Here is a 22,205-nt window from a genome sequence, read left to right as displayed (position 1 = left end):
TTTGGTCTTTAAATTAATTTTTATTCATTTTGTCATATTATATTTTAAAGGTACTAGACTACTAACTAATCTTGAATAGCCAAGAACCTTGTGTTCAGATGACATGTAGTGATTCTCGCATATAGGATACTACAATGTAATAGAATCGGTAGCTTTCAAAAAAAAAAAAAAAAAAAAAAAAAAAAACTATTTATATTTTTACCATTTACTAAATATCCCAAATATATTATAGTAATTAATAATCTCCATTCAATTAATTCTTCTTTTTGAGACTTCATAAATTATCCCTAAGTATCTGTATCCAAATCTCCTCACTAAGTATCAGTATCCAAATCTCCTCAATTTTACAAGATTACCATGCACCTGCCTGTACGGACATAGCTCACTAGTTCAGTAGATAATATTTGGGAGAAGAGACAAATGTTCGAACCTCGGCAGCGAATATGTGAGGATTATATCCAAAGTGGGCAGATCCCTTGTGCGCACTGACATTTGACCCTGTATGCTGAGCCATGGACTCACCATGATTTACACATCTTCCCAAATGTTTTGTCGGACCCTTAGGGTCGGGGATTCGACTTTTTGGGAGAAGATTACCATGCACAAGATCTTATATTTTTAAAAGGCAATATTTATATTACAATATTATTCTCTTAAATTTATATCTTAATATACACATATTTATGCGAACACTAGGGCTATGTTTGGCAAAACTTATTTAGGAGCTTATAGCTTATTTTAAGCTACTAATAAGCTATAAGCTCTGTTTGGTAATGTTATTAAAATAAGCTCCTAGCTTAAAATAAGAGCTTATTTTAGAACGCTACTTTAGGTAGCGTTCAAAATAAGCTCCTAACTTCTTAACTTTTTTCCATCTTTATCCTTATTATTTTAAATAAATGACACAATTTACCCTTCCCAATTAAAATCCTTTTCTCTTATCCTTAAATCTGCAACTTTCACCGCAAATATTATTATTATTATTATTATTATTATTATTATTATTATTATTATTATTATTATTATTATTATTATTATTATTATTATTATTATTATTATTAGATTTGCAACAATATTGCTACTTCATTATGAGATGCTAGATCATGATTATGCTAATAGTTTTATTTAAAAATATTTTTTTTAAAGACAAAATGTTAAATTTTGATATGTAACAAACTAATTTAAATTTTATGAAGTGACGGGCATATTTTACACTCATATTTTAGGTACATCTTTATAATAATTTTGCATTAATTATTTAATAATTTGTTCTTTTTGGAGTTTAACAATTAATGAACTAAATATTGTACTAAATATATATATATATATATATATATATATATATATATATAATATATAATATATATAATAATTAATATATAAATATATATATATATATATATATATATATATATATATTATAAATGTAAGTTATGTTGTGGTCTAATCCATTGCAATTGAATTTATTAATCCTAACATTTTATCTCTTTCTTTCCTTTTGAATAGGTAAGCAGCACAACTAACAGAAGAAATCAGACATGCCACAAAAATAGGAGAATAAGTGGTAGAGGTTCATTAGGTTTAATTTAGAAAGTGTATAAATAGTATAAGTGTTTTATTGTAAAATGTTCATTCTTCCATCCTCTATAGTATTCGTTGAAGTTGTTATCAATGTCCATTTGTGGCTAATTTCTAGTTGGTTTAGTGAATTGAAGCCCCGGAGTTCATAACGCTGTAAGGTTATTTATTTAACTTTATAATATATATGTTTTTATGCATTTTGAGTATTAAATATTCTTCTAAATTATTTGAATAGTTGCATCATTTAATTGCTAGGGAGGCCTACTAGTTATTTATTTGATATAATTATTTGCTATATTAGATAATGTTGTGCTACAAATTATTCTAATATTCAGTAGCAACTGAGGTTAATTATTGACGGCTTAGTGATAATTGGTCTCGGGTAGAATATATTCCTAAATTAAATGCAACCGCTTGTGCTTGTGTTATTTAGTTTGTCGGTTTTCCTAGTTCCTATTGCTGCTACTAAATTAAATCTATAGCGCTTGTCTTAGATTATTTAGTAGTTAGGGGTAATTAAACCGCTTGTGCTTTATTTACCTACAACTAAGGGAAAACAGAAATGAAATAATTTCACGACAAATATTCAATTGCATATTAATTACTTTATTAATCAATGATCAGTGTTGAATTCCGGTGGTGGATCTTTACTAACCAAGGTTTCTTATTATAAGTGTTTTCGATATATTATTTTCACTGTTTATTCGTTCGATTAAATTTCTCGTTTATTTAATTTCTCTTTTATTTAATATTTATTCTCGATATATTCCAAACCCCGCATTGTTTCCTTAAGCACAAAGGTTAAACTAGTTACTCCTCGTGGGATCGATCCTTACTCCCGCTACTACGTTTGTAAGGTTTTAATTTGGGAGCCTACGACAGCTCACCAAATTTTGGCGTCGTTGCCGGGGAGATTTTCTAGCTTATTTTGTGTTTATTTAATTATTTATTTCTTTATTTATTTATTTATTTTTCATTTGTCCCAAAAAAAAAAAGAATTTAAAAAAAAAATCTTCTCTTTCGTTACTTTTGCATAAATGCTGCAATATATTTTCTTTTCTTTTTTTATGCCTATAACTCGATCTGCTAATAAAAAAATCTTGCCGTACTATCCGAAAATTGAAAGAACTATACGCAGGTGGAGGAAACAAGCTTTGAGCAAATTGGAGTTTAGTGATCTGGCTACCAATTCTGCCAATTCTGATTTAGAAGAGGAACCCATGGCTCAAAATCGGACTTTAAAAGAGCTTGGAGCTTCAAATCTAGATCAACAACCATTATGCATCACCTTCCCTGCTCTGGATGCCAATGTGCAATTCGAACTAAAGTCTGGATTAATTCATCTTTTGCCTTCTTTTCGTGGACTTGCAGGTGAAGATTCTCACAAGCATTTAAAGGAATTCCATGTGGTGTGTTCGAGTATGAAACCCACTGGGGTTACTGAGGAACAAATCAAGTTGAGAGCATTTCCCTTTTCGTTGAAAGATTCAGCGAAGGATTGGTTATACTATCTACCTTCTGGGAGCATCACCACATGGAATAACTTGAAGACAATGTTCCTTGAAAAATATTTCCCAGCTTCAAGGGCGGCCAACATTAGAAAGGAAATATGTGGTATAAGGCAAAACAATGGAGAGTCATTGTATGAATATTGGGAGCGTTTCAAGAAACTATGTGCAAGCTGCCCACACCATCAAATTAGTGATCAATTACTCATTCAGTACTTTTATGAAGGACTCTTTTCAATGGATAGAAGCATGATTGATGCCGCAAGCGGTGGTGCTTTAGTTGACAAGACACCGGACGCTGCGAGAACTCTAATTGCAAACATGGCTGCAAATTCTCAACAGTTTGGCAATAGACTTGTCCAACCGTCTAAGCAAGTGAATGAGGTAAATATTTCTGCTCTTGAACAACAAATTTCTGGTTTAACTACTCTTGTTCGTCAATTAGCAGTAGGCAATATGCAAACTGTAAAAGCATGTGGAATTTGCTCGGTAGTTGGGCACCAAACTGATGCCTGCCCAACTCTTCAAGAAGAACCTACTGAACAAGTTAACATGGCTGGAGGTTTTCCTGGGCAACCTCAAGGTAAGTATGATCCATTTTCTAACAAATATAATCCTGGATGGAGGGATCACCCAAACCTTAGTTATGGGAACTCACAAGGAAACCAGTTTGTTCAGAATCGCCCCAATTTTCAGCAGTATAGACAACCATTTCCTTCCAAACAACAACCAGTCCAAAGCTCTAGCTCAGGTATGAATTTAAAAGAAATTGTTAAATCCCTTGCTACTAACACTTTACAGTTTCAGCAGGAAACACAACAATTTCAACAAGAAACAAGAGCTAGTATTCAAGAAACGAAGGCTAGTATTCAGAACTTGGAAAGGCAGATGGGTCAACTAGCGACTACGGTAAGTCGGTTGGAATCACAGAGTTCTGGCAAACTACCCTCGCAAACGGTGGTTAATCCAAGAGAAAATGCAAGTGCAATTGTGTTGAGAAGTGGTAAGGAAATTGAAGGGCCTGCGGTTGCTACCCCATCAGTGAACCAAGAAAAAGAGGGAACTAACAACAATGAAAAATCTCAAGGTAAGTCTCCCAACCCTACTGATTATGAACCAGTTCCCCCATTCCCCCAAGCTTTGTTAGAATCTATAAAAGGAATGAAAGATGAAGAGTTATATGAAACTTTCAAAAATTGTGAAGTGAATATTCCATTACTTGATGCAATAAAACAAGTTCCTAGATATGCTAAATTCTTAAAGGAGTTGTGTACAACAAAAAGGACACAAAAGTCAAAAAAAGGTGAGAAAGTGCTAATGGGTAAGAATGTTTCTGCTGTGATTCAAAGCAAGCTTCCTGAAAAATGCAAGGATCCAGGTATGTTTACTATTCCTTGTATGATAGGCGATACTAAACTTGAGAAAGCCATGCTAGACTTAGGAGCATCTATTAATGTTATGCCATATTCTGTGTATGCTTCTTTAAAACTTGGACCTTTGAATGAAACTAGTGTAGTTATCCAGTTGGCTGATAGGTCTAATGCATACCCCAAGGGTGTAATTGAAGATGTATTGTTGCAAGTTAATAATTTAATCTTCCCTACTGATTTCTATGTGCTAGATATGGAAAATAATGATCATTCTGCACCTATTCTGTTAGGAAGACCATTTTTAAAAACTGCAAAAACAAAAATTGATATTCACAGTGGTACACTTACTATGGAATTTGATGGTAATGTTGTTACATTCAATATTTATGATGCTATGAAATACCCTGGGGGTGATAACTCTGCTTATTTTGTTGATATTATTGATTCATTGGTTGAAGAAGTTTTTGAATTTAATGGTGAAGACAAATTAGAAGTTGTTATTTGTGAACACCTTGAAAAAGGAAATAATGAGTTTTCTCTGAGTGCCAATTTACATGAAGTTATTGCATCATTGAATCATTGTCCTAAATTACACCAACAAAATAATGTTTCTTATATGGCTTTACCTGTCTCTATCAAAAAATTGTTACCATCTGTCGTGCAGGCACCTATCCCTGAGTTGAAGCCTCTTCCCAACCATCTTAAATATGCTTTCTTAGGAGAAAATAAAACATTGCCAGTCATAATTTCAACTAAACTCTCTGCAATAGAAGAGGAAAAACTTGTCCAAGTGCTAAAAGAACACAAAACTGCCATTGGGTGGACAATTGCAGATATCAAAGGGATAAGTCCGTCCACTTGCATGCACCGAATTCTTCTAGAGGAAGGAGCAAAACCATCTCGTCAACCACAAAGAAGGCTAAACCCGCCCATGATGGAAGTAGTCAAGGAAGAGGTCCTCAAACTCCTTGGAGCTGGGATAATCTATCCTATTTCAGATAGCAAATGGGTTAGCCCAACTCAAGTGGTTCCTAAGAAAACAGGGATTACAGTTGTCAGAAATCAAAATAATGAACTTGTCCCCACTCGTATTCAAAATGGGTGGCGAGTTTGTATAGACTATAGGAAGTTGAATGCTGTTACAAGAAAAGATCACTTCCCTTTACCATTTATTGACCAAATGCTAGAAAGGTTGGCCGGTCGCTCTTATTTTTGTTTTCTTGATGGTTATTCAGGTTATTTCCAGATTCCAATCGCTCCGGAAGACCAGGAAAAGACGACTTTTACATGTCCCTTCGGCACTTTTGCATATCGACGCATGCCGTTTGGCCTCTGTAATGCCCCGGGTACCTTTCAGAGGTGTATGGTTAGCATATTTTCTGATTATGTTGGGCATATGATTGAAGTTTTCATGGATGATTTTACAGTTTATGGCGACTCTTTTGACTCCTGCTTACATAACCTTTCACTTATTTTGAAAAGATGCATAGAGAGTAATCTTGTGTTAAATTCTGAAAAATGTCATTTTATGGTTAACCAAGGTAATGTTTTGGGGCATGTTATTTCATCTAGTGGGATTGAGGTTGATAAAGCCAAAGTTGATATTATAGAGTCTCTGCCTTATCCTACTACTGTGCGGGAAGTCCGCTCTTTTCTTGGACATGCAGGTTTTTACCGAAGGTTTATCAAAGACTTCTCGAAAATAGCACTACCTTTATGCAAATTGTTGCAGAAAGAGACATCCTTTGAGTTTGACAAAAAGTGTAAGGGAGCATTTGACGAATTGAAGGAGTTGTTGACGTCTGCGCCGATCATTCAGCCACCTAACTGGAACTACCCATTTGAGATTATGTGTGATGCAAGTGATCACGCAGTAGGGGCTGTGTTGGGCCAAAAGATCGGGAAATCATCCCATGTTATTTATTATGCTTCTAGGACTTTAAATGATGCTCAGAAAAACTATTCTACTACAGAAAAAGAACTTTTAGCCATTGTTTTTGCTTTAGAAAAATTTAGGTCCTATTTGCTTGGCACCAAAGTTATCGTTTATTCTGACCATGCAGCTCTTCGCTACTTGATGAAAAAGCAGGAAGCCAAACCAAGATTGATAAGATGGATTCTCCTCTTAAGTGAGTTTGATGTGGAGATCAAAGATAAGAAGGGGTCAGAGAATCTTGTGGCCGATCATTTGAGTCGGTTGGTACACATTGAACCTGAACCTCCGCTGCAAGAAGCATTCCCTGATGAGCACTTATTGGCTGCGACTGTGGTTTTACCTTGGTATGCTAATGTAGTCAACTTTTTGGTTGCCAACAAGTTTCCTCATAATTCGTTTAAAGCCCAAAAAGATAAAATCAGGAGTAACGCCAAGTACTATGTATGGGATGAACCGTACCTCTGGAAACATTGTGCTGACCCGGTGTGTACCTGATAGCGAAATTGCCTCAATCCTTGCCTTTTGTCATTCTTATGCTTGTGGCGGCCACTTTGGTGCTAAGAGAACAGCAAGGAAAGTGTTGGACTCTGGGTTTTATTGGCCAACTTTATTTAAAGATTCATACTCATTTTGCAAGTGTTGTGATGCTTGCCAAAAGTCAGGTAATTTATCCCGGAGAAATGAAATGCCACAAACTCCGATCCTATTTTGTGAGGTCTTTGATGTTTGGGGTATTGATTTTATGGGCCCATTTCCTGCCTCTTTTGGTTTTGTCTATATTTTACTTGCTGTTGATTATGTTTCGAAGTGGGTAGAAGCTAGAGCTACCAGGACTGATGACTCTAAAGCTGTTGCAGATTTTATCAAATCTAACATCTTTTCCAGGTTTGGCATTCCAAGAGCTATAATAAGTGATCAGGGTACTCACTTTTGTAATCGCACCATCGAAGCATTGCTTAAGAAGTACCATGTCACCCATAAGGTGTCAACTGCCTACCACCCACAGACTAATGGGCAGGCAGAGGTGTCCAACCGAGAGGTGAAGTCAATCCTTGAGAAAACAGTCAACCCAAACAGAAAGGATTGGAGTTTGCGATTAGATGATGCATTGTGGGCGTATAGAACCGCATACAAAACACCTATTGGTATGTCCCCTTATCGCATTCTGTTTGGGAAAGCTTGTCACCTTCCCGTTGAGTTGGAGCACAGAGCCTATTGGGCTGTCAAGAGCTTTAATATGAACATTGATGAAAGTGGCCTACACCGGAAGTTGCAACTTTCTGAGTTGGAGGAGATTCGCAATGAGGCCTACGGGAATTCAAGAATCTACAAAGAAAAGACAAAAGCTTTCCATGACAAGATGCTTTTGAGAAAGGAATTTTCAATTGGACAAAAAGTCCTCCTCTTCCAGTCACGTCTTCGGCTATTCCCAGGTAAGTTACGTTCTCGTTGGGTTGGTCCATTTATTATCACTAATATTTTTCCTCATGGGGCGATAGAGATTCAAAGTTTACAGACTTCAAAGATATTCAAGGTTAGTGGCCATCGGCTTAAACCTTACCATGAAGGGGCTCAAGTTGAATATATTGCCGACATACTTCTTGAAGATCCCAGCTATTTTGAATAATATGAACAACTAGAAGGGGAGTTTGTTCTATTATTATTTTTTTCTTTTTCTTTTTCTTAATCTTTATGTTACTTTTAATAACCCTTTTTCTGTGCTTTTTTGTTCAACATTGGGGACAATGTTGATAATAAGTGTGGGGGAGGGAATTTAGTTTTATTATTTGTTTGCATATGTCAAAATTTTCAAAAATTTTTACAAATATTTTACTAGTATTTTATGCAAAATAAGTATTATTTTGAAAAAAATTATTTTATTTTTCCTTTCTTGGAATTCATAACATGATTGAATAAATAGTTTGGCAAGTTGTGATTAATTTGTTAGCATTTCCTGTTCGATATGTAGTGGCTAGATTAAGTAAGCAATAAACCTGTGAGATTTTGAGCCATTAACTGACACTTCGGTCTTATTTTCTCTCTATTGTGTGATTTCTTCCATAATTTTGTTTCTCTAGAACTTGCCTTGATTCTCTTTTAAAGCTAATTAGACCATGCATGATTCAAGTGTGATTAAGGCCATTATTTGATCTTGAGCCTCACTAGCCAAATAACCGATTTGTCCTATGATTTATTTCCCATTGTTAACCACTTTGAGCTTTATGGCCATTCTTTTCTTTATTTTGAACCACATTACAAGCCTTTTATATCTAAAACTAATGCCTTCACCCAGCTGAATAACTAGTGGAGCAAATTTTGAATTATTCTTGTAATCTACGTGAGGTTGTGAGGAAGAAGTGTGGGGGAGGTCACTTTCTTGTGTTAGTATGATTGAGAATGAGGTGTGTTGTATCTTCATTACCGATTTGTCGCTGGTCTTTTATGAAAAAGAAAACGAAGACAATTCATGACCAAAAAAATATGGAGACTGAAAAAAATGAAGAAATGGGAGAAATGATGAATGTATGTTGAAAAAAATGTTGCTGAAATTTATGAGAAAAATGAGAAAGAATCAGCAATTAGTTTTGAGTTGAAGCCACTCCTAAATAAATGAAGCAAGGGGAAGTTCTTGTAATTTTGAGGAAGAATTTTATATTTCTGAGAATGATAATTGAGTTGAAATGTCAATAGGAAATGCTTTGCATGAAAAAACTGAGGGTGTTGATGAGCAAGGGTGTTAGATTCTTTGTATTTAATTGCTCCTCTAGTTTGAAGGTTTTGTTTAAGCTACTTTCCTAAATATTTCCTACCTTAACCCTAGCCCCATTACAACCTGTGAAAAGTCCTTATGATTTGTGTCATGCATGACTCTTGTAGTGGTGATTGAGAAGATATGCAAGCCTATGGTAGAGCAATTTTATAGGAATGAACTTGAGTGAAATTTATACCCATCAAACACTTGAGTGATGAGTGACATTCCTGTGAGGGCTTACTTGTTTAGTTTTCTCCATTTTCAAACAGGGTGCTAACTTATTAATTGCAGGGTGCTTATGATTGTTGTTCATGATATGTTATGAGTTTTGGGAATTTCATTTTAATTTACTTTGCAAATAATATTTTTGCTTGGGGACAAGCAAACGTTTTAGTGTGGGGGAATTTGACGGGCATATTTTACACTCATATTTTAGGTACATCTTTATAATAATTTTGCATTAATTATTTAATATTATTTAATAATTTGTTCTTTTTGGAGTTTAACAATTAATGAACTAAATATTGTACTAAATATATATATATATATATAATATATAATATATATAATAATTAATATATAAATAAATAAATAAATAAATATATATATATATATATATATATATATATATATATATATATATATTTGCTAGTATATAATATATATATTAGTATGTATTCTTATTAGTATGTATTCTTATATATTATATAATATTTAGTATACAGTACGTAACATATATATAGATATATATATATATATATATATATATATATATATATATATATATATATTATAAATGTAAGTTATGTTGTGGTCCAATCCATTGCAATTGAATTTATTAATCCTAACATTTTATCTCTTTCTTTCCTTTTGAATAGGTAAGCAGCACAACTAACAGAAGAAATCAGACATGCCACAAAAATAGGAGAATAAGTGGTAGAGGTTCATTAGGTTTAATTTAGAAAGTGTATAAATAGTATAAGTGTTTTATTGTAAAATATTCATTCTTCCCTCCTCTATAGTATTCGTTGAAGTTGTTATCAATGTCCATTTGTGGCTAATTTCTAGTTGGTTTAGTGAATTGAAGCCCCGGAGTTCATAACGCTGTAAGGTTATTTATTTAACTTTATTATATATATGTTTTTATGCATTTTGAGTATTAAATATTCTTCTAAATTTATTTGAATAGTTGTATCATTTAATTGCTAGGGAGGCCTACTAGTTATTTATTTGATATAATTATTTGCTATATTAGATAATGTTGTGCTACAAATTATTCTAATATTCAGTAGCAACTGAGGTTAATTATTGACGGCTTAGTGATAATTGGTCTCGGGTAGAATATATTCCTAAATTAAATGCAACCGCTTGTGCTTGTGTTATTTAGTTTGTCGGTTTTCCTAGTTCCTATTGCTACTACTAAATTAAATCTATAGCGCTTGTCTTAGATTATTTAGTAGTTAGGGGTAATTAAACCGCTTGTGCTTTATTTACCTACAACTAAGGGAAAACAGAAATGAAATAATTTCACGACAAATATTCAATTGCATATTAATTACTTTTTTAATCAATGATCAGTGTTGAATTCCGGTGGTGGATCTTTACTAACCAAGGTTTCTTATTATAAGTGTTTTCGATATATTATTTTCACTGTTTATTCGTTCGATTAAATTTCTCGTTTATTTAATTTCTCTTTTATTTAATATTTATTCTCGATATATTCCAAACCCCCCATTGTTTCCTTAAGAACAAAGGTTAAACTAGTTACTCCTCGTGGGATCGATCCTTACTCTCGCTACTACGTTTGTAAGGTTTTAATTTAGGAGCCTACGACAGCTCACCAGCTTATCAAAAAGCTAATTTTTCCAAACACTTTCAATCATAACAGCTAGCTTAACAGCTCTTCAGTTTTCAGCTCCGAGCTTATAGCTTTTTATCTTTCAGCTCCTTTTAAGCTTTCAGCTCCTAGCTTATAGCTTTTCAGCTAGGTTTGCCAAACAGAGCCTAGATGATTGGTTCATTTTGTATCTAGGGAAAATTGTAAAAAATGCCCCTCTATAATATGCCAATTATCAATGTCACCCGTGAATTATGAGTGGTGTAAATGTTGCCCCTTAATTATCAAAATGGTGGACATATAGCCCCTCCCGTAACGGACCTGTGTTCCCCACCACTGTCCATCGCTGGTACTTCGAATAGAGGGAGGAAAAAAACTACTAAATTATATATTTACTTCGAATTAACGGTGTCGTACACTAACGGGGAACCACATGTCCGTTACGAGAGGAGCTATATGTGCACCGTTTTGATAATTGAGGGGCAACATTTACACCACTCATAATTCAGGGGTAACATTGATAATTGGCAAATTAAAGAGGGGCATTTTTTACAATTTTCCCTTGTATCTATTAATTTACAAATAAATGTTTTAACTTGTATAGAGTCCGTCAATTTGAAAACAACCAATAAATTTCTATTAATTTATAAATTAATGTTTTAACTTGTATAGATCAGAGTCGGTCGAACAACCAATAAATTACTATCGACTTATAGATTTACACATGCATCTACTCCTAAAATAAGAATATATTGAAAATTGATGCTAATCACACAAAGATGATGACTAAATAAGTTTGTAACTCTATGTATAACATCAAAATTTATAAAATGTAACTTGTTGTCACGTTGAGTTTTGAATAATTTAAAATCAAAGAATTATCAAGCATAATTTAAAATAGTTTTTTGAAGATATATTGTTTGGATTAAAATTCAAAACATTAATTGTAACAATAATTGTATTTGGTATAATTATAATATTTATATCATAATAGATTAATAGTATGATTAGGTGGGTGGGTAAGTAGGTAAGTGACTAAGTGTTAGGTGAAACAGAAGTTTGTAGGTAATAAAAATTGTAATTATAAATATAATTATGTGTGTTTTTTATATTCAAATTAAATATAAGAAAATATAATAGATAATTTTTCGATTAGTTTTCTATTTTAAGAATAAATAGAGTGAATTCCATTTTTGGTCCTACTGTTATAGGGGTGTTTCCAATTTCAATCCACTTTAATTTTCTTTGCCACTTTACAATCACTGTTATTGAATGTGTTCCACTTTTAGTCCACCGTTAATATTTCCATCAAGAGGCCATATAATCAAAGAGTATTTTGGTCTTTTTATGTTTGTCTATTTTCTTTTAATCCAGGTGTTTCGTCCTCCTCCTCCGATATTCGAAGATGGCTCTTCGAACAACGAGAATGGGAAGCCAAATCTACATCGTTTCGTTTGTTCCAACATGGGCCGGCGAGGTTTCTTAGGTTTTATGTTTAATGTTCTCATTTCTTTAGTCAAACATAGTCTTGGATGAGAAGAAAGGTCAAAATACCCCTAGATTACACGGCCCCTCTTGATGGAAATACTAACCGTGGGACTAAAAGTGGAACACATTCAATAATAGTGGTTCTAAAGTGGCAAAAAAAATTAAGGTGGACTAAAATTGGAAACGCCCCTATAACACTAGGACCAAAAATGGAATTCACTCGAATAAATATGTTTTCTATTTTTTATTTTTTTAAAAAATAGATAATTTTTTCCATTAGTAATCAGATCCAATATGTTTCAATAATATTATTGTAAATAAACATTTAAATTTAAAAAATCAGGATTTCGATTGTACTTCATGATAAAATTTTTTAGAACGACAAATCAAGATAGACAATGACAATAACACTTCATTTAATTTACAAAATGTTAATCAAACTGAATTATTTTTACCAAACAATTACCCAATGATATGATATTATTATGTATCAAAGTTAATTTCTATTTAATGAAAATTTGTGAATTGTTTAATCGTCATATTATAAGTTTGTTGGGATTATGTTCCTTAGGATCAATTGAGGGTTGGGGGCTTTTTTTTTTTTTTTTTTTTTTTTTTTTTTTTTTTTTTTTTCAGAATGTAAGAACTATAGCTCTCATTTTCTCAAAAAAAAAAAAACCTTTATTAATGATTGTCTAGGATTTTCAACTAGGTCACTAGGTTCATGTAACATTACACCAAAATAGTGGAACCTTTTGGTTCAGTATCATTGAGAAAAGTCTATGATTTTTCCTTAGGATCAATTGGGGGTTGGAGGCACTTTTTTTTTTTTTTTAAAGAATGTAAGAACTCATTTTCTCAACAAAAAAAAAAAAAAAAAAAAAAAAAAAAAAAAAGCCTTTATTAATGATTGTCTAGGATTTTCAACTAGGTCACTAGGTTCATGCAACATTACACCAAAATAGTGGAACCTTTTAGTTCAATATCATTGAGAAAAGTCTATGATTTTTCCTTATAGGTTTCAACATAAAATGCTTGTGTCTAAAATCCAATAGAGTTAGTTATATATGTAAAGCTACCTTAGATAATTTTACAAATAATGGCTCATATAGGGAGTGTTTGGTAAATGATTGTTACCTTATTGTGTTAGTGAGTTAGATTAGTTGATAGCATTAGCTGATTGTAGAAAAGTGTTTGGTAAATTAGTTGTTAGTTGTTAGCTGATTACATACAAAATAACTTTCTCAAAAAGTAAAGCTAATTAAAAAAAGCTACTTTGAGCATCTTTTTGAATTGTAGCATTTTGGAGCAATAAGTTATTATAAAAAGCTATTTAATTTGACACTCATATTGATTGTTTAACCAAGCTAGTCAAACAACTGGTCAAATAAGCTAAAATTGACTGATATGATAACTATTTTACCAAACAGGGTCATAAAGTTTTCATGAAATTTTTGTTAATAATGATGATGGGTTTAAGTGTTACGTGTTCTTAGATTTGGTGCATAGAGATTAGAGAAACTCGTGGATCAAGTGCGAAGGTCAAGTGGACTGGATAACAAGAGAAACTCACAGTTACTATTCAAATGTGTGCGCGGGATAAACCTCACTCCTATTTTTTTTGGTGGGGCACCTCACTCCTATTTTAAGATTATTAATTGAGGAAGTGCACAAAAGTTGCACGCACACTTCTAAGCACATCAGTTATTACTCAAATAGTCCAAAAAGTGTACAGAAGTTGCACACTTCCAAGCTCATTCGTTACGTACTACTCAAATGTGTAAATTGAATAAACCACACTCCTATTTTTTTAAATAAATTATTAAACTTAAAAATCTTTCTATCATAAAAACAAAAACTTGGCATTACTAACCACGGGAGAATCACAAAGTAGAGCCCTTTTCCTCATTGACATGTCATACTACTAACCCTAATCACAAATCACGAATCAGCCACAACCTGCAAACACATAATCTAAAAAAAAGTCGGGCCAATCCTAGTTAAGTTGGTCAGACTGTTGACTTGATAACCACAATGTTACAAAATCCACCCCCAGTGTGAGCGACTTTCTTGGTTTGAACCGGTCAATAATAGACAACCAGGCTAGTTACCTCCTTTTGATACTTTGACTGGTAGGTATGATTACAAGACCGGATTTACCTCATTCACATTATGGAGGATTTTTCACTAAAAAATTAAACCTTAAAATCTCTAACCTCTACAACGTAGATACACTCAAACATAAATACACAAAGAGTATAAACTATAAACACAGAGACAGAATATCAATAGACAAACACAACTACACAAACAAACTTCGTTGGGTGGAAATGTAGAGAAACCTTTATGAATTATTACTGAATTTTAAACAAAATAAAATGGGTTAATCAACTAGAAATTGATCGGCATTGAAGAAAAAGAATGAGAGGACAGGGAGTAGTAGAAGTAGGAGAATTACCTTTGATCGATTATGGAGAAGAGATACTTAATACTGTAATCTTGGACGTCAAATGCTACTTCATAATTTGGGGTCCCCATATCTGCACAGATTTAGCTCACTGATTTAGTAGACAGTGTTTAGAAGAAGAAGAATTTGGGATCCACACTCGGCTGTGTTATATACGTGGCAATTCGGTGGCATGCTGGTCCTTTTTTTTTTTTAATATGAATTTTACTTTTTTGAGGAAACTATCTCAACAATATTCCCATAATTGTTAATTTTGGTTTTGGTGGCCAAAAACAAGCAATTATTGTTGAGTTTTCGTGTTTGAACAATATCTTTAAATCTGGAAAGGATGTTTGTAAATCTGGAAAGGGAGAGAGTGCTAAGGGAAATTCTGCATTGTGTCGTGTTCGTAGGAACACTACCTTAAAAGAAATTCCCAACTTCCTGCAGATAATTTCGACCGGTAACACAGGCACGCGAGGCTTAATTGCGCTTGGGTAGAGCTACTAACAGAGCTCAGACAGACGAGAATGGCAGCAATGGAAGGTTTTTGGCGAGTGTTTATTAATGCACAGCGACAAAGCTTATATACTGTAGAAGTGCAACAAACTTCCATCTGAAAATGGCGTTAATGGGCAAAGTGGCGCAAAACCAGGAATGATCGTGAAATGGGCAAAGTGGCCATTATCTGATAGTGGAAAAGAGATAGGCCACGAAGGGCGCTCAAAACACTTACCCCCCCACCACACCGTGTGAGCCAAGCGAGAAACGACAGCATTGCGCGCGTGGAGTTCTCCTTACTTTTCCCTCCATAATAATTCAAATGTTCCAAATGGGTTGTTGAATAAAAGGGAAGAAAAAGTCCCTTGAGAATGTAATGTGGGACAAGAAGTATAGAAGAAGTCACTTCTACACATGGTTGAATGTAAACTCCAACACCATCTAAGTACAAGGTGCTTGGCAAAAAAAAAAATTGATTGCACTGCTTGATAAAATTGTTAGAATGACAAATTAAAGCAAAAATAACAATATTGACAAAAAACATCACTTTATTAATTTTGAAAATGTTAATCAAACTAAACTATTTTTACCAAACCATTATATTACCCAATGATATGACGTGTAAATGCATCAAAGTTACTTTCTATGTATTGCAAATTTGTGAACTGATAAATATAATTATAAGTTTGTTGGGATTATGTACCTCAAGCTCAATTGGGGGTGGGGGCTCTCTTTTTCTTTAGAATGCAAGAACTGTAGCTCTCATTTTCTTGGGAAAAAAAAAACTTTAGTAAACCCCACTCTTATTTCAGAATTAATACTCGAGAAAGTGCATAAATGGTGCGCACTTCTAAACCTATATCTGTTACTATTTAAATGTGTGCACTGAGTAAGCCTCACTCCTATTTAAAGATTAACAGAGAGTTTGGTCGGAAAAGATAAATTAGGGGGGGGGGGGGTGGAATGAATAGTAATTCCGTAGGAAAAGAAAAGAATAAAGTGGAATTTAGGGTCCGTTTGGAAAGCAGAAAAATGACTTCTGGAAAATGAGCCATTTTCCAGAAAACATTTTCCTTTCAAGTGTTTAGTTGCATTTTGGAAAAACTTGGTGTGTGATGCGTAGTATATTTGCAAACAAATAATTCTTGGAGTACGAGTTATCGATCCACAGGGAAGTGGTTGTATCAAACACTAGTTACTAACTTATTCATTAGAGCTAATCCTAACAATTAATTACTTAGATGATTGATTGGCATAAAATAAATAAAATAAAACAGAGGTTCAGGATTTTGAAAACAATTAAAGAGAAGTTGAGATTCACGGGATTCAAGTATTTAATCACCTAGTGCCAATTATCGTTTGCAATATTTAGTTTGGAATTAAGATTTGTGTGGGAATGCAAAGTGGAATCGAATTACTCCCGTAATCTCTATTCCTAGTGAATTTCCACTCCCATGGCTTAAACACCCAATAAGATCAAAGATCAGCATTCAATTATTCCTAATTACTACCATCTCCCGATGAGCAATAATCTAGAATAAACTTCCCCTAATAAGTTCCCCTTTCCCAAGGACCAACCATTAGGTGCAATCGTGTGTGCCCTAATTTATGCCCCAACTCCTATTGGTGACACAAACATGGCTATGAAGCTAGTAACTATGGCCATTAATTACAAGCATCAAACAATATTATCACGATTGCAACACAAGTATTAAACCCAAATAATAATATTTTAAAGAAACTGAGAGCTCAGACACATAGGTTCATAAACACTTTTACCCAAGAATCTCTAAAGAATTTAGCCAAGCATGACTAAATTATACATAGCAAATATAAATAAAGAATTACAAATCATCAAAAGAGTACAAGAATTAACCAGACGATTTTCCCAAATCTCCCTAGTCTTCTTCTTGCTTTCCAAGACAACTTGTGGCTCTTGATTTCTCTCCTTCTTGTCTCCAAGAATCTCTGAATTCTCTCTGTGTCTGGTCTCCCTTATTAGGGTTGAGGAAGGAGGGATTTTATAGTGGGTACAAAGTTGAGATGAAATAGGAATCTTGTACCAAATTGGACTCAAATTCTAATTCCTATATTTAAATAAAGAAATTGTCGTCTTTAATGATATTTAGAATTTGGAAGATTCCTTGAATTGCTAACTTTTAATATGGAGATATGAGCCTTGAAATCCGCGCAATTGATATTAGGAAAAGAGATCTCGCGCTTGTATTGAATTTTGCCCAGCTGTGCCACTTTAAGCGTCTGTTTTTATCCCAGAAACAGATGCATATTCGACGCGTCGAGACTTTCTGTGCTCGAATTAGTTAGCTACTGGAAAATTTCGACGTGTCGAGCCCTTGGCTCGACGCGTCTAGTCCACTGGGCCCCGAACTCATCCAAAATTGCTCCAAACTCATCCTTGAACTCCCCTTGGTCATATCTTTGACCTAAAATGGTTCAAAAACACTAACAAACACCGTAAAATATTTAAAACAAGTGCGAACCATAATTAAATGATAATAGCAAGGAAAACATGTATTAAATAAGCAAAATTAAAGAGCTTAATTACTGTGATGATTCAAAATAACCATAAAAACAAGCACAGATGTGATAACATCAGTGTGTTTAGTTTATGTTATGGAAAAATGAGTAGAATTGTATGTTTAAACATTTTGGCGGAAAATGACTTCCTCCAAATTTTGGTGGAAGTCATTTTCCGCCAAAATGGTTTCATTTTCCCCAATCAACGGAAACTGTTTTCCGTTGAGTGGATTTTCCTATTGCATCCAAACGCTGAAAACCCGGAAAACATTTTTCAAAAGTTATTTTCCGGGTTTCCAAACCGACCCTTAAAGGAATAGAATGATTGAAAATTAAAAGGGAAAAAGTGAATAAAGACTAAAAGGTCCTTATATAATAATAATAATAATAATAATAATAATAATAATAATAATAATAATAATAATAATAATAATAATGAGGGTAAAATTGTAATTTATCATAGAATTACAATTCCATACAATTCCTAGGGGGCCCTAGGAATTGCAATTCTATGATTGGAAGGAATTGTAATTACCGTGTAATTACAATTCCATCCTAGTCGAGAAAGTGCACAGAAGTTGCACATTTCTAAACCCATCACCCCTACCCAACTTATTGTTCTTGTTATAACAATTACATGATATGAGCCTGAATGTTGTGATATAATTCACACTCTACGGTTTAAGAGAGATTATAGCATCAATTTTTAGACATAGCATTGTCCAGAAGGCAACAAGTCATAGCAATAATTAGAATATAATAGCACTAGGACAATCTCCTAATGAAAATTGACTTGGTATTTATTTAGAAGTCAATTGATTATTTGTCCAAGTTCAAGCTTATTTATGGTGCTAGTCTTTATTTTAGAAATCCTTTTACATGAGTCTCGGACATTGAAATAAATCTCAAATCTGAGTATCCAAACATGATGATAGTGCATAATTTTTAATATATTTTTGCCCAGAAGGTAAACACCAAGCTAAGAGTACTAATTTTTATTTGACACCTTTTGGTCTAACCCATCGGTTATGAATATTTGATAGAAAATTAAAAGATTCACAGAGCCTAAGTTAATCCCTGAATGATCACTACGAGCCTACGATCATTAAATTATTGCAATCCATTAATGCATAGAATGCATGATTGATGCATAGTATATTTGCAAACAAATAATACTCGGAGTACGAGTTACCGATCCACATAGAAGTGGTTGTATCGAGCACTAGTTACTAATTTATTCATTAGTGCTAATCCTAACAATTGTTTAGATGATTGATTTGCATAAAATAAATAAAATAAAGCAAAGATTGAGGATTTTGAAAACAATTAGAGAGAAGATGAGATTCTTGGGATTCAAGTATTTAATCACCTAGTGCCAAATCTTAAGGTCAATATTAAAATCTGGGTTTAACAAGTGTGAGCATGCAAGGTGGTATAGAGCTACTCTCGTAGTCACTTACACTAGTGAATTTCCAGTGTCTTGGCTTAAGCACCCAATAAAACGAGATCAAGCATCATAAATTTCTAACTACACTACTACAGAAAATAGCTTTAACTTCGGCTAAATGACCCCATTTAACGTCGGCTAACGTACGACGTTGACTAGAGCGATGTTGTAAGAAAATAAACGACGTCGGTTATTTAACCGACGTCGTATGTATTTTAAAATTAAGAAATAAAGATACGACGTCGGCTAATAGCCTATTAGCCGACGTCGTATGTATTTTAAAAAAAAATAATGATACGACGTCGACTAATAGTCTATTAGCCGACGTCGTATGTATTTAAAAAAAATAATAATGATACGACGTCGGCTAATAGACTATTAGCCGACGTCGTATGTATTTAAAAAAATAATAATAATGATACAACGTCGGCTAATAGTCTATTAGCCGACGTCGTATGTATTTAAAAAAAAAAAATTAATGATACGACGTCGGCTAATAGACTATTAGCCGACGTCGTATATTTTTTTTAAAAAATAATAATGATACGACGTCGGCTAGTAGCCTATTAGCCGACGTCGTATCATTATTTTAAATAATATATAATTATACGACGTCGGCTAATAGGATATTAGCCGACGTCGTATGTGTATATTTTTTTTATATTAAAAATGTTTGATGCTTTCTAGCCCAACCTGTTGTATCAATCAGAACCTGTGCAGCTAGTTACACTCAACATCAACATCAACTAATTCAAGCTACGTACTAAACATGAAACTAATTAAGCTACTAAAAATAATATTAATATAAATAACACAATCTACATAAACTACTATAAACACAATCAACATCAACTAATTCAAGCAACAAAACTACTAATTAACATCAACCCAATAAACACAAAGTAGTTTTAAACATAAAGTAGTATCAATTGAGCAACATTTTATTAACCCATTCATCAATAAGAAACTTCGACCACTTGTTTCTAACGTCATCAATCTCTTGTTTGTTGTAGGGCAATCTTCCTTGTCTTTCCAAAATCTACAAAGTTCAAAAAAAATAAAAATAATAAATAAGCAAATATTTTAAACAACATTTGAAGAAGAAATATGTATTATTAAATTACTTGCCTTATCCATTCCTTTGCCTAGGTTGTTGGAAACAATTTCCCACATGAATTTCATCACATAATAACCACATTCGGTGCTTCCTTTTTGTATAGCACACTACATTTGAATTACAATAAAATTAGCTAAAAGTAATAAAAAACAATATGTTTGCATGTTTTACAAAGTGAAAGAAGTACTTACCAAACATGTAGTCCATTTCGGTGGACGAGATTGTTTCTTTCCACTCATCATGCTTGTTGCAGCCATACACCTATTCATATAAGACATAAAATATATGTAAATATTTGGCATCACTAGTTTAATAATAACTATTAATTCATTATATAAATTTACATACGTTCCCATTATATGTTTAATGTCTTCACGCGGCCCATGACCAAGTGAATCAAACCAAAAAATTTCATTTAATCTAGGACAAATAGCCATCAGCATCCAATGCTCACTACAAATAAGTAATTTATTAGTTATAAGTAAATAAGTAAATATAATATATAATAAAAATATATTATATATAAGCACTTTAATTTAAAACGTAATTAAAACTTACTTGAGAACGTATGGGGTTAAATATACATTTTTCTTCTCATACTGCATGGTGGCATTTATATATGATTTCCTTTCTTCTGTATTATTCATTTTTTGTTGAATCCAACATGGATCTAGGAAGCCATACGTGTCTTTTGATGCCAACTCAAAATTGATGTAAATACCCCTATTCACAAACACAACCAATATAATTATACATAGATTACCAATTATATAAATATAAAACTATTATAAATGCATAAATAATCATAAAGAACTTATTATTACCTTATAAAGAACTGAACTAGAGAAACATCGATGGTGTCCATACTTAAGAAACGCATTATCTCCACACTTTCAAGGTGCAAGTTATAATCAATCTTGCCCATAATACCACGAGCCACATGGATCACAAGATTCTGTTCGAAACGACGAGCTATTGTAAAAGCCTTTTTGCAATCAGCAGTCAAAGAATCTGGAACAACACTACTGTCCATGGTATTGTCTTTTAACTGTGAATTATAATACAAGTAAGAATTATTATTTTTAAAAGTAAATTACTTATTATTTTAAAATAGAAATATTATCAGTATACATACCGCATTAGCTTCAGTACATAACTCTACCAGCTTCTTTGGCCAAATGATAAAGTGTTCAAGTGCATCACTTACAAGCTGAACCTCACTTGTGGGGAATGGTACACGTGCAGTTGGATCACGAACTTCATTTACACTCACTTTCACATTATTTACATCCAGTACAACCCCATGAACTTGTCCACCACTGTAAGCTGTTCCATATGCCACTGTACGTCTAATTGGATCTTCTAAGAACAATTGACATCGTGCCCCTAACTGCAATAATTTTTAATTAAAAATCATATAAAAATTTATTGATAAATAATAATAAAATAACTATAAACGAATACTTACAGCCGGTAAATTACTAAAAGGGTCTGGGGAACTAGCTTTGTCAAAACATTTCTTGGGATAGCAAAGGGAAAATAAGTATTCTCACTATGACAAACATCATTAAAAAAAAATCAAATTTTCATCACTATGGCATTTTGTTAGAACTTGTGGAAGTAATGTTTAACTCATAAATTCAAGTTTTATAAAGACAAATAGAACTTGGTAAGTGTATGAAAA

At 33.1% G+C, this 22,205-nt stretch overlaps 1 protein-coding gene and 1 long non-coding RNA gene across 2 annotated transcripts; one reads left to right on the top strand and one right to left on the bottom strand.

The window, feature by feature from the left end:
• Nucleotides 1–3,842: 3,842 nt before the first annotated feature.
• On the top strand, nucleotides 3,843–8,022 carry LOC109154882. Its single transcript, XM_019302620.1, has 3 exons — nucleotides 3,843–4,418; nucleotides 5,343–6,878; nucleotides 7,204–8,022. Exons 1-3 carry the CDS (start codon nucleotides 3,843–3,845, stop codon nucleotides 8,020–8,022), a joined length of 2,931 nt encoding a protein of 976 aa, XP_019158165.1.
• A 12,575-nt stretch (nucleotides 8,023–20,597) lies between these two features.
• On the bottom strand, nucleotides 20,598–20,978 carry LOC109154964. Its single transcript, XR_002049828.1, has 3 exons — nucleotides 20,870–20,978; nucleotides 20,713–20,782; nucleotides 20,598–20,628 (listed from the first exon to the last, which is right to left on the bottom strand). It is a non-coding gene; the product is annotated as an uncharacterized LOC109154964 (long non-coding RNA).
• Nucleotides 20,979–22,205: the final 1,227 nt, after the last annotated feature.

The sequence above is a fragment of the Ipomoea nil genome, unplaced genomic scaffold (assembly GCF_001879475.1).
Source record: "Ipomoea nil cultivar Tokyo-kokei standard unplaced genomic scaffold, Asagao_1.1 scaffold2662, whole genome shotgun sequence".
NCBI lineage: Eukaryota > Viridiplantae > Streptophyta > Magnoliopsida > Solanales > Convolvulaceae > Ipomoea > Ipomoea nil.
The sequence above is the reverse complement of the archived record's forward strand: the minus strand, read 5'-3'. Positions and strand labels throughout refer to the sequence as shown.